Source organism: Ictalurus punctatus, chromosome 2 (genome assembly GCF_001660625.3).
Source record: "Ictalurus punctatus breed USDA103 chromosome 2, Coco_2.0, whole genome shotgun sequence".
NCBI lineage: Eukaryota > Metazoa > Chordata > Actinopteri > Siluriformes > Ictaluridae > Ictalurus > Ictalurus punctatus.
The window spans coordinates 16,984,261-17,001,047 of record NC_030417.2 but is presented as its reverse complement, the minus strand read 5'-3'; the positions used below and the strand labels follow the sequence as shown (position 1 = coordinate 17,001,047).

At 39.4% G+C, this 16,787-nt stretch overlaps 1 gene segment (V, D, J or C); it reads right to left on the bottom strand.

The window, feature by feature from the left end:
• Window positions 1–10,305: 10,305 nt before the first annotated feature.
• Window positions 10,306–10,819, bottom strand: LOC128629523 (Ig heavy chain V region 5A-like). The segment is given in 2 exon segments: window positions 10,306–10,608; window positions 10,713–10,819. Coding segments are annotated over 2 exon segments (336 nt in total).
• Between the last annotated feature and the right edge of the window lie 5,968 nt (window positions 10,820–16,787).

Here is a 16,787-nt window from a genome sequence, read left to right as displayed (position 1 = left end):
AACCCATTTGTAGCCGGGTGTTGTGGTGCTGACTTGAAGTGTTTAATGCCATTTCTATTCATGAAAATCTGAAGTCATCTGAAGTATACTGTGGTCCGTTGTCACTCACAATTTGCTCAAGTAGGCTGTATCTGGAGAAGATACTCCTCAAAACAGAAATAGTCTTTGTCAGTGTTGTAACCGTGTGGCTGACATCACTGGAATTCCCTTCCTGGGGTTGAAGATGGACACAAGGGGCTGGTGGTCTGTCACTAAGATGAACTTTTGGCCATAAAGGTAGTGATGGAACTTCTTTATGTCCCATACTAGACTAAGGGCTTCTCGATTGATCTGTGCATAATTGCATTCTGCACTGGTCAGAGATCTTGACGCGAACACAATCGGACGCTCAGATCCATATCAGGTCCATAGTGTGTGACAAAACGGCACCAATGCCATTTGGAGACACATCACATACCAGTCTGATGGGTCGTGATGGGTCATAGTGGTCAAGGAGTTTATCTGAGGTTGTCTCTTTGAATGCTTTCTCGCATTTTTCTGACCACTCCCATTTTGTTGCTGTCTGCAGCAGTGCATTGAGTGGGTGCAGCACAGTAGCAAGATTTGGGAGAAATTTGTGATAATAGTTTACAAGGCCTAAATATGATCTACTTTGCGACACGTTTTCTGGTCTAGGTGCCTGCAGCACTGCTTCAATTTTCTCCTGTGATTTGTGTAAGCCATGTTTGCCAATGACACGTCCACACTATGAGATTTCACGCTTGAAAAACTCACACTTCTCTCTCTTTGCCCATAGACCATACTCGTTTAGCCTGGTAAGCACTTTGCTGAGGTTTTAGAGAGGTTCTTCATCATTCTTGCCTGTCACAATTATGTCGTCAACATAACACTGTGATCCTGGTATATCTTGAAGAACCTGATCTACTGCTCTTTCCCAAATGGCTGGAGCCGATGCCACACTGAACACAAGACGATTGTACTGGTACAGTCCCTTATGAGTGTTGATGGTTAGAAACTTCCTACTTGACTCCTCAACTTCCATTTGGACATATGCCTGTGATAAGTCAACCTTTGAAAACTTCTCCCCTCCTGCCATATATCAGAGAATGTCTTCAATTCGTGGCAAGGGGTACTACACAGTGTGCAGTACAGGGTTAATGCTCACTTTGAAGTCCCCGCATATGTGAACACCTCCACCTTTCCCTTTCTTGATAATTGGCATGATGGGTGTAGCCCAATCACTCCAGTCAACCTTGGAGAGAATGGCAGATGCCTCCAAGCTTTGAAGTTGAGCATCTACTTTAGGACGTAGTGCATAGGGCTTTATGAAATCTTGCAGTTGCTGTTTCATTTAATTAAATTTTGGCCTTCATACCTTTAAGCTTACCAATGCCTTTTCAAACACTTTTGCATTAGTATTCAGGAGCTGTGACAATCTTTGATTAGAGTTACAGTTCGTGCTGTTAAGGCCTGTTGATGATATGTTGAGGGCTTTAATGGTATGCCAGTCAAGCTGGATTTTTCTCAATCACTCCATTTTCAGTTTTACACGACACATTTGTTGTTATCCACATTATTTTCCTGTCTGTTTCAATCATGCCATGCAGTTCTAGACATGACAAATCATCTTCGTCAGAGCCTGTGCTCTCTGATTTGCTTTCACATTCAGACACATTGTGCACTTGTTTCGTTTTGTATCGGAAACCTTTGTCTTTACCTGGTTTTCCTTTTTGGTCATGCTTTTTGTCTGTTTTGCACACTCTTTCTATGTGGCACTGTCTGTGACACTTTCTACAGACTTTTTCCTTGAACCAACAATCATTTGCATCATGAGAGGATTTACCACATCTATAACATTTCTCCCTTTTTGCACCATTTAGTGACATTTTGTGCATTGAATTTTCTACACTCTTCTTTTGTAGCTCAGATGCATCCTTGGCTGCTGTTTCCATTGAAATGGCAATGGACAGTGCTTTTTCTAAGTCCAGGTCTTTTTCTGACAATAGAGTTTTCTGTGTGCTTGAACAAGGCATGCCACATACCAGCCTGTCCCATAATGTCAGAAAGTCTCCCTTTGAAGTCACAATGCTGTGAAAGTTTGTGTAGTTCTGCCACGTATTCAGAAATGCTCTTCTTTGACTGGTTTCTTTTGTGAAATCTGAATCTTTCTGCTATCACTCATGGTTTGGGTTTCAAGTGACCTTGTAAGATGTCAACAATTTGTTTGAATGTCTTGTTTGCTGGCTTTGCAGGGGTTACTAGGTTGTGTAAAAGATTGTGTTTTAGTCCTCATTAGACTAAGGACTACAGAACTTTCTTCTCTGCCTCCACATCCTTTGCTTCACAATAAAGCTCAACCCTTTCAATATACCCTTCCCATCTATTTTCCCGATGAAAGCTATTGTGTTATTTCCACTTTACCTTGAGTGTATGTCTTTTACTGTGTGCCATGCACAGTTAACGTTACTTATGCAACCATTTTGCTAGCAGTGACTGCCTGCCGTGATTCACTATTCCTCTTCTATTTTCCTCCAGAGACCACCTGACATCTCATAACCGTGTATCCGATGATATTCAGGTTCGTAATTCACTTGTCGCCAATATGTTGTCTTTGTATTAGACTCGTCGCCAATTTGTTGTCTTTGTAAAATGTGAGGGGTGTATTCACTTTTGTGAGATACTGTAGCTAGTTGCCTAAATAAACACACTTGTCTCATAGGAAATTATTTTATTAAAATCCAAAGAAACTTGCTTATTTGAGCATAATGTATTGTGAGTATTTTTATTTTATTTTATAAACCCACAAGTGTGTGTCTGTTATGGCATTGGGCTCTGTGTCCTATCTCTGTGAATAAATGCTTCCATAGTTATGACTCTGACACACAGTGAAATTTTGCTGTGTTTAAAACAGCATGCAGGGAGAACTTTTATACTGGCTGGAGCTCATTACACAGACACTGGGAAGCACCGAGGAAAGTCAAATAATTAAATAATATTCTTTTTCAAAGTAATGTGTGTTGTGTTTCATATATAAGAACTGACTTAAGTAAACTTACAGCAGTATAAATGTCGAGAAAACATTCACAACAAGCCACATGCAGTAAAAGTCAGTAAGTTGAAACATGTCAGTCATACAGTAGACAATCAAAAAGTTTTGGTCCTTTGATCTCCATGAATACACTGCTTATGAAAATGTGAGCTTGTCATGTGACTAAAGCAAGCATGTGTTTTTGTACTGTTGTCTAAGGAGAAATATCACTGTGTGTGTCGGGCGCAGTAATACACTGCAGTGTCTTCTGTCCTCACGCTGTTCATGTGCAGATACACCTGCTTCTTACTGTCATCTCTGGAGATGGTGAAGCGGCCATTAACGGCACTGGAGTAATACTTGCTACCACTGTCATATCTTATAGTTGCAACCCATTCCAGCCCTTTTCCAGGCGCTTGTCTGTTCCAAGCCATCCAGTAACTACTAAAGTCAAATCCAGAGGCTGTGCAGGTCAGTATGTGAGACTGATCAGGTTTGATGATCACTGAATCAGATTCGATTAGTGTCTGACTGCAGGAATCTTGAAAAAGAAGAAAACACAAAGATTGGTGTTAAAGTTAAAAAAAGACAGAAATAAATTGTTTTGTTTAAAATATAAAATAAATGATAATACTAACATTGAATGAACATTGCTAGAGCAATGTAACTCAAAACTCTGCCTAGTCCCATCTCAAATAATTAAAATAATTACTCAATGAACACAAACTGCTGGTATGTTGTTGAGCTGAATGTATATAAGCATAAATGGTTCAAACACAGGACATCATTTGCATGGCATGCCCACTAGAGACAAAAATATTCACACAGAAATAGCCCCAAAGAGAGAGAGCTTACTGTAAGACTCCAGCTGTGTTTCATGCTGTCAAGTACATAATTGCTCTTTACTACTTTATTAGATGTCAAGTCCTTTTAGTACATCACTGTGTATCACTGTAACACCCAGAAGAACATGAAGTTTTCTGATCACTGAACAACACAAACATGTCCAGTCCTTTCAGAAACTGCCATTTTCAGCTGTGTGTCTAATCCAGGTTATCCGACACAAAACTGAATGTAGTTCCAGAAATAATGCAGGTCACAAATCATCACTGTTGTTAAAGCTTTGTGAATGATGATAAAATGTATAACATTTAGAGTTATTTATTATTACCTTTGCAGAGTAGTGTAATGAAATATATAATAATACTATAATATTGTTAGCAACAAAGATAAATTATCTGTCACTTGTTTAATGTGAGTGAGATGATGGTGAATCATTGCAGTCTGTGAGGAGAGAGAAGCTGAATGTGTATTAATGAGCAGATAGAGATGGTTTAGTTTATACAGACCTTTACCTAAAATACAACAGAAGCAGAGGAGCTCAGTGACAGATTTAGTAAGGATTAAAACATTGTTTTTTGTACTTACTTGGGATATTTTTAAATGATTGTAGCTGGTTCTTCACAGTATAAAAATCACCAGGTGAACTACAACTTAATGACTTCATACCACTGCACTGAATCTTCAATTTTGATTTGTTGATTAATTTTAGGTTCATATTAATTAGCTCATTGAAATACAGTATTGTTTCTGTTGTAATGACTTGTATACAGGAACGTGTATGGCAGTGCTCCGTTTAAATTCACTACCGATTTTAAATATGTGGGTAATTGTTGACACAGTAAATGTAAGGCGATGTTTATTTAACATTTATGGAAGGAGTCTCCAGTGTCTACATTTTATAACATTCATAGGGAAAAAAATCCCAAATGTTTTCTGCCACTGGAAAGTGTTCACGACAGAGGAGTTTGCATTCAGAGAATGGCTTTTTATAGCTATTATGATGTAGCTAATCACATGAACTTATCTTTTGTGCCAACAATACGTATTATAATTGAATAAAATGCATGATGTGTCATTCTTTAATAAATAAAACATTCCAATCGTGTGCACACTGCTGTGGTATAAGAGGAACAAAAGATGAGCTTCTGTGTTGGTAACATCACCCTATAAAACATAAAATCCAGATGATAAAAAAGTAGAAATGTGCAGCTACGTTGGAGATTATGGTTTTGTTGGCCACTGTTTAAATCTGTACTACAAACTATTCATAAAATTAACTGAATTTAACCTTTTAGGTGTCATTTAAGTGATTTATTTATTTATTTGATTATTTTTCATTTAGACTTGGATAGAAAATTTGTTGTCTTTGTGTGTCTTTCTGTTATAATGTACACATTTTTTTCATTCAGAAGTTCTAGTAGGCATTTGTATGAGGTGTTTTTATATAGGGATGGTGTTGATTTGTCTACCTTTTGGATAACGAGCGCAGTAATACACAGCTGTGTTTTCAGTCTGCATGTTCTATCCTGTTAATGTTACTGTGCTGCTGAATGTGTCTCTGGAAACCTGATAGCTCCTTTTCAGTTTCTCACTGTATATAGTGCTACCGCTACCACATATCCATCCAACACACTCCAGAGCTTTTCCTGCAGGTTGTCATATCCAGTCTGTACAGTAGCTGCTATCAGTTGATGAATATCCAGACACTTTGCAGGTCAGAGACATTGACTAACCCGGGGTTAACGCTGTGGATCCGGGCTGGATCAGTTCAACACAGTGAACACCTGTTAAAGAAAATTTATTTTGCAAAAACAAAAGCTATAAGTAACCAAAACTGTATTATATGTCAAATGTAAAAACACTTACAGTGTATGGCTGCAAGCAGCAGCAGGGATGCAGAGAGGAGAGGAGTACCAAGCTGTGCTAAGGAGGCGGCAGGAGGAGTACCAAGCTGTGCTAAGGAGGCGGCAGGAGGAGTACCAAGCTGTGCTAAGGAGGCGGCAAGAGGAGTACCAAGCTGTGCTAAGGAGGCGGCAGGAGGAGTTGCAGTGGAAGCAGTGGGGAGGATGAAATAAATCAGATACTCCGCAACGTGGAGGAAGCGCTTCGCCCCCGTCCCATAGTGCCGAACAGCGTTCCACCTTCCGGCTCTGCTGAGAACCCAGTCACGCTGCCCAATCCGGAACCAAAGGCTGGCCTGGAACATTTTTTGGGGGGTAACTGCACCCTTGGAGCTCCAGCTTGAGGCCTACGGGGAGGTCTCAGCTGTGGAGCTCCATCCCGAGGTTAACCTGGCGACCTCTGGGCCCCCGTCTGAGGTCAACTTGGTGGCCTCAGAGCTTCAGCTTGAGGCCTACGGGGAAGTCTCAGCTGTGGAGCTCCCGCACGCCGAGGAAGCTGTCCTGTCATCCAGCCCTGCCGAGGGGGCTGTCCCGTTGTCCAGCTCTGCTGAGGATGTCCCTCCGAGCTCCAGCCCTGCTGGGGGTGTCGTCCTGCGTCCCAGTCCTGCTGGGGGCGTCGTCCAGTGTCCCAGTCCCGCTGGGGGTGGTGCTCGGCCTGTTGCTGTGCACAGCGCACAGTATTATTCGCTACTATGTTCAAGCATACACAAATATGTTTAGCGTGCTAGTGGTCTTATTTCGATGGTTCTCGTTCCATGCCTAGACATTAAGTTCCATGTTTAACCCAGTTAACCTTGTCCAGTTTAGACCGCGTTTCCTGTGTTTTGTCTGCTGTGTTGTAAATAAAGACATTGCTCCTGCACTTACTTCCTGTCTCCAAGCCCTGTGTCGTTACACTTAGTGTATGTACTCAGTAAGCACAGACTTTGGTAATAATAAAGGGAATTATACATATAGAAAAACTTGCAACAAGGATTTTATGGTAATAATTATCTGTGCTTGAAGATATTGGTATCATAAAATTAGGGTTAAGGGGCAGTTAGTATTTGTACTGTGTGTTTTAATTCCTCCCCTGTTTTGTTTTGTTTGGACTTGACTGATATTTTCTAAGAAACTAAGTTGGTTATTTTCCCCACACTATAAAGTTATATTAGTCCTTTAAATCACAGTGACACTAACAAGGATGAAGCAGAAATACATGGCCATGTTAATGTTTCTGGCCTTTTCTGGTCTATAGTATTTATTTTATGTACATGTTGGCACAGAAAAAAAGGAGTGACTCTTTAATTTCATTGTACATGTGTATAGTGACAATAAAGGCATTCATTCATTCTTTTGTGGGTCCCCCAAGCTTCATATCTGACCACTTGCTCCTGTGACTTTATTATAGCTGATGCTTGTCCTGATGCACACCTCTAGTTTGTACTTTTCTCACAACTTCATTTTTTCATAATCCGAAGAATTCCAACCACATTGTTTCTTTCCATTTTATAGACATTTGTGCTGTTAAAGGTTTTAGAATGAAGGTAATATTCAATTTACAGACTGAAGTGCAAATAAAAGACTTTACAAACACAGTGCTGTTAAATTCTCAATTCAGAAGAAAATAACTTTTCTTGTAAATGTTCCACAACATTAAATGTAGAAATAAAACTAATGTTTTAGTTTTTAAACAATGTTGTACAACTTTTAATCTCTCAGTCACTTTAACTGCAAAATGATTAGATGTTGTGTAAAGAGTGCCTCTCAGAGGACTTAAAGAGTAATGAAAAACATAATGTTCATTTCTATTTATTTATAATGAGGGTGCAGTGTTGGGAAATTATATCAGATTAAAGAAAATGGAAAATTGAGAAATTAAAAAGGAAAAACTCTTTTTTCTAGAGCTGAAAAAACTAATTGTCGAAGGGGCCCGAGCAAGGTGAGCTCGCAGTGGTAGATAAAAGTCGTGCATATGTAAAATAGACACACACACTCACACGCACACAGAAAAAGGGTTTGGAAAACTTCATGCAGTTTAATAAAAACACATAAAAGTATTACTTTTTAACAAGCATGGGTTTTACGTAAGATTTTTGGGGATGCATGGTTTTCTTATTCACGGCCCAGTGGATTTGGGTAGCCTGGGTGCCTTAGAAGCAGTAGGGATCTGGGGAGTTTGCATGCCATATGACATTCTGTGGTACGTTTGGGCAGCCGCATCTGAATATCTTTTCTTCATGAATGGCACCGAAACAGATGTTGAGTGGATGCGTTAATTCTTCTCTTTGAGGGGGGAACAGCAATGCGTGTCTGTGTGGATACCTCCGTTCTCTTTTTAATGAGGGGCAGCACGGTTAAACATGTTTGAGTACCAGAATCTACTTTATGCCTTTTTCAGAGGGGGCCCGGTGAAGTGGGTCTGGGAGGGAACTGTCGCCATTTTCCTTTTGATAGAAGATCCAGGGTTCTGTTTATAAGAACCCGGGTCGATGGGTTTGGATCGTGCATCTAGAAATAAGAGATATCAAAATACATAAATGCATATAAAATATACACAGGGCTGGACAGAGCGCAACAGGGAGGATAGATAAGGAAAAGGCTGTACTTACCCATGGCTCAGGGAAAGGGAGAGAGATGCGGGGGGAAGGGGGGGGGGGTCTTCATGCTGGTAGGAGATAAGAGGAGGCCTCCCAAGTGTAGTAAATAATAAAGAAAACAGATATTGGCTTTTTATTACTATGACGCTGTTAATGATGTCCGCTTGAAAGAGAAGAGCAGATGCAGGCAAAAGTTTTCACTAGAAAAAACTCAAGGGCCCGTCAGAAAAGACGTAAGAGAAAAGGTGCAAGCTAAGATAAGGGCACTCCCTAAAGGTACATGGATGCTTTAATTGTATATAGGACACATTGTAAATGATTGTATTTTGTTGCATGTTCTGCTTTTTGAGTGGAGCGTGTAACCCTGGGCCCAGCCGGGTTCATTTTGCTGTTTTGCTGACTGCTGAATAAACCTGCTTCTTCTAATCTCCTATGTTATTTCTCTAAAAATACAAGTCAGATTGCTTAATTAATTTCATAGTTTAATTTTGTGAGCTAGCAGGGCCAGTGCAGGCTCAAGTGGCCCAAAATTTCCTGCAGCAGATATGTAAATATAAATATATACAGTGCAAGGCAAACATTTAGGTAAATTTTTTTGTCTATGAAAAAGCAGAAAATAGTGAAATGTTAAAGCAGATTTTTCTATTCATTCATTATTTATTGTGTGTTCATCTTGCGTTTAATCATATAATATTTATGTATATAGGATGTGATGCATTTACATGAATCGTACCTTTTAAGTTTTAACTCAAAATAAATGAAGGCTGCTGATACCTGTCACAATTTTTGTTTAGCCTAGTTTATGCCCATTTGCCGATTGCCTGACTTTTTGCCTGTTTTGACCATGCTTTTGATTCACATTTTGGATTTGTCTGCCTGCCTCTTTTTAATTAAGCTCTTCTCTGCAACTGCATCCATCCTAACCTCTATTACGTGACAACATCTAAGTAAAGCACATTGTTGCTCGTGTCTCTGGAGATGCTGAAGCAAGTTTCATAGGAAGGTCCAGAGTCTACGCTTCCACCACCCCATATGATCCCGATCAACTCCATGCCTTTTCCTGGAGGCTGTCTGATCCAGCCTGTGCCGTAGCTAGTGAGGGCATAGCCAGAAATCTGACAACTTCACTGAGGCTCCGGGAGGTTTAACCTCAGCAGGAGACGAGGTCAGACTTATGCCATGCACATCTGAGAAGAGGAGAGCGGTAAAACATACAGAAAAAAATAAACACACTCCATTTCAACTCAGACTGAAATATGGAGCATATAAAAAGGTGAGTAAGGTGTGGAGAGATGTGTTTACTCACAGGGCACAGAGGATATCAGAAGAAGAAGAGGCCAGTTCATGATTCCTCTGCTGTACTCGACCAAACACAGAGACTGCTGTGTACTTGCAGTGTATTTATATCTGTCTAAGGTTGGGGAGATTTGCATGCAGTATGGGTTATGTATTTAACATTTATTATGGTGGTCTTTCTACAATACAGCATTTCTTCAAACTTTTTCATACATAAAACTGTGTAGACAAATTCTTAAATGAACAAATAAATTAATTAAATTTAATCAACATATAGTTTCAGTGTTGCATATGAAGAAACAAATAAATTAGCAAAAAGATTTCTTATGAGTTATGTTTTTATCAAGAAATGAAATGTAATGCAGTTGAATGTTTTATCATTTAATGTCTTTGCGTATACTTACTGTTATTTTCATGTTTGTCTTCAGCTTTAAGCACCTGCCAGAGATAATAAAAGAAAAGGCTGAGAATTTTATAGAGGAGTTTTGACTGTTAATGGAGTAAGACAAAAGGAGAAATAAATCTGAGCACAAAAATAAATGGATGTTGTTTATAATAAATGTCTCTGGGGTTCAGTTTCCTGCTGAGGGAATATTTACAGCTCATGGGGACGTGCTTGTGTAAGTTTTTGTACAGCTCTGGAGTCTGTTGTGTCAGTGTGACTCTCATGCACAGTAATAAACAGCCGTGTCTTCAGCTTTCAGACTCTTCACTTCTAGGTACAGCATGTTTTTATTGGTGTCTTTAGTGATGGAGAACTGGCCCTGCAGAGACTGAGCGAATGTTGTGCCAGTGCCACTGTCAATGTATCCGATCCACTCTAGTCCTCGTCCTGGTTTCTGACGGATCCAGCTCATCCAGTTGCTCATTGACAATCCAGAGACAGTACAGGACAGAGTGACTGACTCTCCAGGTCTCTTCACCACAGGAGCAGAGGAGGTCAGGGACTGTCCATAAGAATCTGATAGAGAAGAGTATAACTAGGTAATGTTATGTTATAATGATTATCGGGACAGAATGGTTAATTTTTACTAGTAATCATAACATGAAAAGAATTAAACTTACATGAAATGAGAACAAATAAAATACAATGTCCTAAAATCATCCTTCCCTGAGTTCTGCTTCACCCAGATTTAAAGTGTACAGGAGTGTTACCTATCACAGAGCTCACTGGAAACTAGAACAGTCAAGAACATGCTGTTTATACCCGACTCTATTTGAATAGGGAGTGTCCATGACCACTATGGATGGATAAATCTACAACCACAGGCTGCTCAGTGTATAGATGAGTGGATGATTAAAAGGTTCTGTGTAGAACCCTACAACAGTATGTTTCACTATCAGAAAGGGTTCCAAGTAGAACCATTTTTACAAGCTGAGAAACCTTAATTATCCGATGTCCCCTTAATCCATTTGAAGAAGAATGTCTCTGAATGGAGAAAAAAGTTTGTGAATACATTGTAACATCAAAACAAATTCACATTTGAAATTAAAAGTTTAAGCAGGGGTTTATTTGTATAAAATTAAACAACTGATCTTGCTCACTCTTATCCTCATGAATTTTCCATGAAATCAGGTTCTCATTAACAAAGAGCCTTAATTACTGATCAGCACAACACAGGTTGCTAAAATGCTACATGTAATTCTGTTTAATCTGAGAGTCATGATGCTGGATGCAGTCATAGCAGAATGTGAAGAGAGAGATTGTCTAAATTTGCAGATAGCAACAGACTGAGATGGTTGAGTTTGCACAGACTGCCCTCTAGAGGCACAAAAGTCCTGTTTCCAAAATATCCAGAACTCGAATGGGGAATATTAAAGAAAAAGAGTCAAATGTTCTTGCTGTCAATAAAAACTTCTCATATGGAGCAGCAATACAAATTAAGAAAATATGAATTCCACATTAGAGTATTTGTATCACCACGGTTTAAAAGAGAGAAAGCACTCAGATACAGTATCAGAGGGAGATGAAGTCATTTATAACCCTGTCTTTATGATATAGTTTGTTCTTCACTCTCTGTGAAGTGTGCTTCTCTAATGTAATTTAAAGCCAAAATAATAATAATAAAAAAAGCTTCCGAATGTAGTGGGGTGTGCTGTGATTAAAACGTCACCCTTATTAACTACGTGGCCAATGAGCTCTCTTCTTTCAATAGTATATAAGCTGTTGTTTAGGCTTCCCAGAATCCCTCGGTTGACAGCCCGCCCCTTCCTTTCGTTGCTATGGACTACAGATGTTTGTGTTATTAGGTTTGGCGCTTAGCCGTTTGATGCTAGCGTTGTCCACTCAACATGTAATTTGTTTGTTTAGTGTGACGTTGGGCTACCGAGACTGTGCATGTGTGGTGTGCTGCTCACTTTTAGTGCGGTGTGCTTCCATCTGGGCTTCCTTTTTGCGGTGTGCTTCCGGTCAAGGCTCCCATCTGTGTAACATGGTAGTTTAACGTAGCTCCGGTCTGAGTGCCAGCTACAGCTATTAAAGAAGCTATCATATGACTTCCGTATGTGCCGTTGTGAGTATTGTCATCGGATCACGGTAGGTAAATCGTTTAGTTCAATTATTTGAGCTAAATGATCTTGTATGCTTTCCAAATTGAGGTTGTAACACCTATTTGTTGTTCTTGGGGTTCTTGACTTTGCATGCGTTAAGGCGGGCTGAGTGAGATGTGGTCATTTCGGTATAGCCTCTCCCCTCACTCGCGGAGCCACGCTGCTGCTTGTTTGGTCTTTTGATTTAGTTTTATTTTGGTTACTGTCACCAAGTTAAGTTTTTTATTTAATTCAACTGTTGTAACAGTCTCTATCAATTATGCTGATACCGCTACGTAGTAGTAGTAGTAGTAGTAGTTTTGGTCAGTCTTGGTAAACTTGCTCCCTGTAATCAGTTGAGCTCATGGTTTTGTGACAGTACCCCCCCCCCCCCCCCCCCCCCCTTGTTGGAGCTGAGTGCTTCCTGGGGTGGTTTCTGCACCTTAGAATTTACTTAACCAAGGGTCGTTATTGCTGTGTTTTATTTGCGGTGAGTTTTGTGGGTGTGATTTCTGATTAGTGAGGTTCATTTCCCTTTTGTACAGCTGGTGCTGTCGTACTAGCCTGCCGTTTATACAAGAAGCCTCAGTTCTCCTATGACTATTGTTTATTTCCTCTCGTGACTTTTATTTAACCAATGCCTGTTGATTCATTTTCTATAACAGTGGGTCTGACGGTTATAGAAAAGCAAATCACAGGTTTATATTAATTAGCTTATTGTAATACTTCATCATTCCAACTTGTACACAACTTGTATGGTGGCTGTTCTACATAAACAGACTCTCTTCAAAAAGTGTGTAACTGCTGATATGGTGAAACTTGCTAAACTTCAGAAACACCCATCAGTCTCCTTATTTTACAGAAGTGGGGTCTCAGGAAATGTTGCTTATTCCAGATGTTCTTCTAAGCATAGAGGACAGTTAGAGTTCAGTTTAGTCTCAATGTTCCTTAGATCTAATACACTGATGAAAATGAGGTCAGTGTGTGACTACAGCATGCATATGTTTTTCTATTGACACCCAAGTAGGGGGGTGAGGGTGTGTGTGTGTGAAATGGATGCAGTAATACACAGCTGTTTCTTCTGTCTTCACATTATGTCCTCTCAGTCATTGTGCTGCTGGAGCTGAAATACTGAACTTTATAGAATCTTTGATTATCGTCACCACTCCAAATGTGGTTCTCCACTCCAGAGTTTTTCCTGCAGGTTGTCGAATCCAAGCTGTGGTGTAGCTGTTATCAGTAACAGAGTAGCCGGATACTTTACAGCTGAGGGTTAAAGAATCTCCTGGCTTTAACATCACTGAGGTGACCTGAGTGAGTTCCATTGCACATCCCACATCTGGAAAAAAGAGATGTCACAATTTCAGTCACAAATGTATGTACAGTAGGTTATAACTGTAATAACTTACTACAGTAGAAGCTGAGTTCATTATTGAAGTGAAAGTCGCTGGATGAAGCTGCCAGCAGCAGCAAAAATGAAAGGAACATCGTTGAACTAAAAGCAGTGCTAAATTCTGTCTCCTACAGGTTTTAATCACAATGGAAATGTTCTCTGGTGCATACCATGGTTTGTATTAACTAAAGCTAGACCAATTAATTTAAATTTAGTACTAGAAATGACCATTATATGCTGCATAGACATCCGTCAATACCAAACATTTGTAACTAGGAGAGCACATCACATTTGAATGAAATAATCTTTTATACATTTACAGTAAGAGCTTTATTCTGGTCAGGGTTGCATTGGATCTGGAGGCTATTGGGTGTGAGGCAGGATGACATCCTGGATGGGACACCATTCTATCATGCACACACCACACGCATTCACATACTCATTCATGTCATCCATTTCCCAGCTTGTTTTTAGACCGTTGGAGGAAACTGGAGATCCCAGAGGAAACCCACATGAACATAGGAAGAAAATGAAATTCCACACGTAGTAAGCGAACCTCAGGATCAAAGCGAGGGCCCTGAAGCTGTGAGGTGGCAACGTTACCCTCTGTACCACCATGCTGCCCTAAAGCATATTAATGAGAACCGGTCCTTTTGTCATTATCTGCCTATATACATTGCATCTAGATAATTTTTTATTTTATAGGCCCAGAAGTGAGTTATTGCATTGAGCTTTGTTTCCTATCTCTGTGAACAACTGCTTCCATAGTTCTCACTGTCATGTTGTGAAATATTTCTGTGTTTAAAACAGCATGTAGGAACTTTTATATTGGCTGGAGCTCATTACACAGACTCTTGGAAACACAGGGGAAAGTCAAAGAATTCAATATTAGGCTTTTTCAAAGTAATGTCTTACACTGTTGTATTTCTGTTTACTGTATTGCATATACTTAGAGCTGACTTAAGTAATCTTACACTAGCATAAAATTCCAGACAACACTCACAACAAGCATGCAGTAAAAGTCAAAACATTTAGGTTCTTTGACCTCCATGAATACACTGCTTATGAAAATGTGAGCTTGTCATGTGACTATAGCAAGCATGTGTTTTTGTACTGATGTCTAAGAAGTATCACTGTGCGTCGGGCACAGCAATAGACTGCAGTGTTTTGTCCTCACGCTGGTCATGTGCAGATACACCTGCATCTTACTGTAGTCTCTGGAGATGGTAAAGTGGCCATTAACTGCACTGGAGTAATACTTGCTACTGCTGTGGGTAGTTGCAACAAATTCCAGCCCTTTTCCAGGCCATGTAATGGCTACCAAAGTTAAATCCAGAGGCTGTACAGGTCAGTTTATGAGACTGATCAGGTTTGAGGATCACTGACTCAGACTCAGTGTCTGACTGCAGGAATCTGAAATACAAGATTACTTAAAGACAACTGTTAAAGTTAAAAAGAACGTATGAAAAAATCATTAAAATATTTAGCTGTATGTAATAAATAATATTACTAACATTGAATAATTGTTGCTAGAGAAAGGTAATTCAAAAGTCTGCCTAGTCCCATCTCAAATGATTACTGTTGCTGTAAATAAACACAAACTGCTGGTATGATGTTGAGCTGAACGTTTATCAACATATATGGTTCAAACACAGGATATCATTTGCAGGCATGCCCACTAGAGACATAAAGATTCACAGAGGACTAGCCATGAAGAGAAAAAGCTTGCTCTAAGACTCCAGCTGTGAACATGAAGTTTTCTGAACACTGAACAACACAAACATGTCCAGTCATTTTTCAGCTGTGTCTAATCCAGGTTATCCAATACAAACTTAATGTAGTTCCAGAAATAATGAAGGTCACAAATGATCACTGACTCATTCAGTCAAGAGCTCTTGCCAACAAATTGTACGTTAAGTTTGTGAATGATGGTATAATTTTTAACATTCACATTTATGACACCCTTTGCAGAGTATTGTAATGAACAATAAAATAATACTATGATAATGTTAACAAGGACATGTTCTCTTTCAGAGATGATGGTGAATCATTGCAGTCCGAGGAGAGAGAAGATGAATTTGTATTTGAGTAGTTAGAGATGGCTAAATTTACACAAACTGCTCTCTCAAGGCACAAAAAGAACATTAACTTGGTCCTGTATTGAAAATAAAGTGCTGTTGCTCATTTCTGATAAGACATGAACATTTGTACCATTAGCTAAAATACAACAGAAGCAGAGGTGCTAAGTGACATATTCAGTAAGGAATAAAACACTTGGGGGCATGTTATAGGAAAATAATCAAAATATTACAGAAGCTGTGTTGAGTGCAGCTCTGCAGCTGCTATTCAGTTTTAGATTTTTTTTTTTAGCTAATCTCTATAAAAGGTTATATTTTTCTTGTGTGTTTTTATTTTATTTTTTATTTTATATATATTTACATAAGCTGTCTGAATTAATATGTTGGATGTGTTATTGCTGATGTTATTTAGAGGATCCCTGTGCTCCTTGTTCTTATAGAATACTTGTCTTTTCTCATTATTTTAATTATAGCCATATTCCTGAGCAAGCAGCTAACAAGGGTTGGATGATGGTGACAGTTTTTAGTGAACAGAAGAAAATGTGCTACTTTTAGAAGACTTGTGTACACTTCAGGTTTTTGGTAAGGGTTGTATCATTGTGTCGGCACTCCATATACTGTGGCGAGTGCAGTAATACCCTGCATACACTTCTGTCCTCCCGTTGTTCATGTGCAGATACACCAACATCCTGCTGCTGTCTCTGGAGATGGTGAAGCAGGAAATACAGTTTAACCTGAGAGTCATGATGCTGGATGCAGAGTTTGAGCAGACTGCCCTCTAGAGGCACAAATGTTCTGTTTTCAAAATACTCAGACCTACAATACAATAAGTTACTTGAAAGAAACATTTAGAGAGATTTATTTCTCTCACTCACTCACACACACACACTTTCTTCTTTATAAGCTCTAATGTTTGGTTTTGTTTTTTTCTATTTCTAGTCAGTGAATATTAGGAGATACTTCCTCAACATGATAAGGGGTCCAGAGCGTCAGTTCTGCTGGTTTACAACCACCAAGACCCGCTACTCAAATCAGGAGGTAATCAGTCTTTACTCTTATGAAGAGAATTGACATTAATGATTTTTAGATGAACACTTTTGTGAAATAGATCGAGTTTCAGATAATTATTTGCAGGGATTC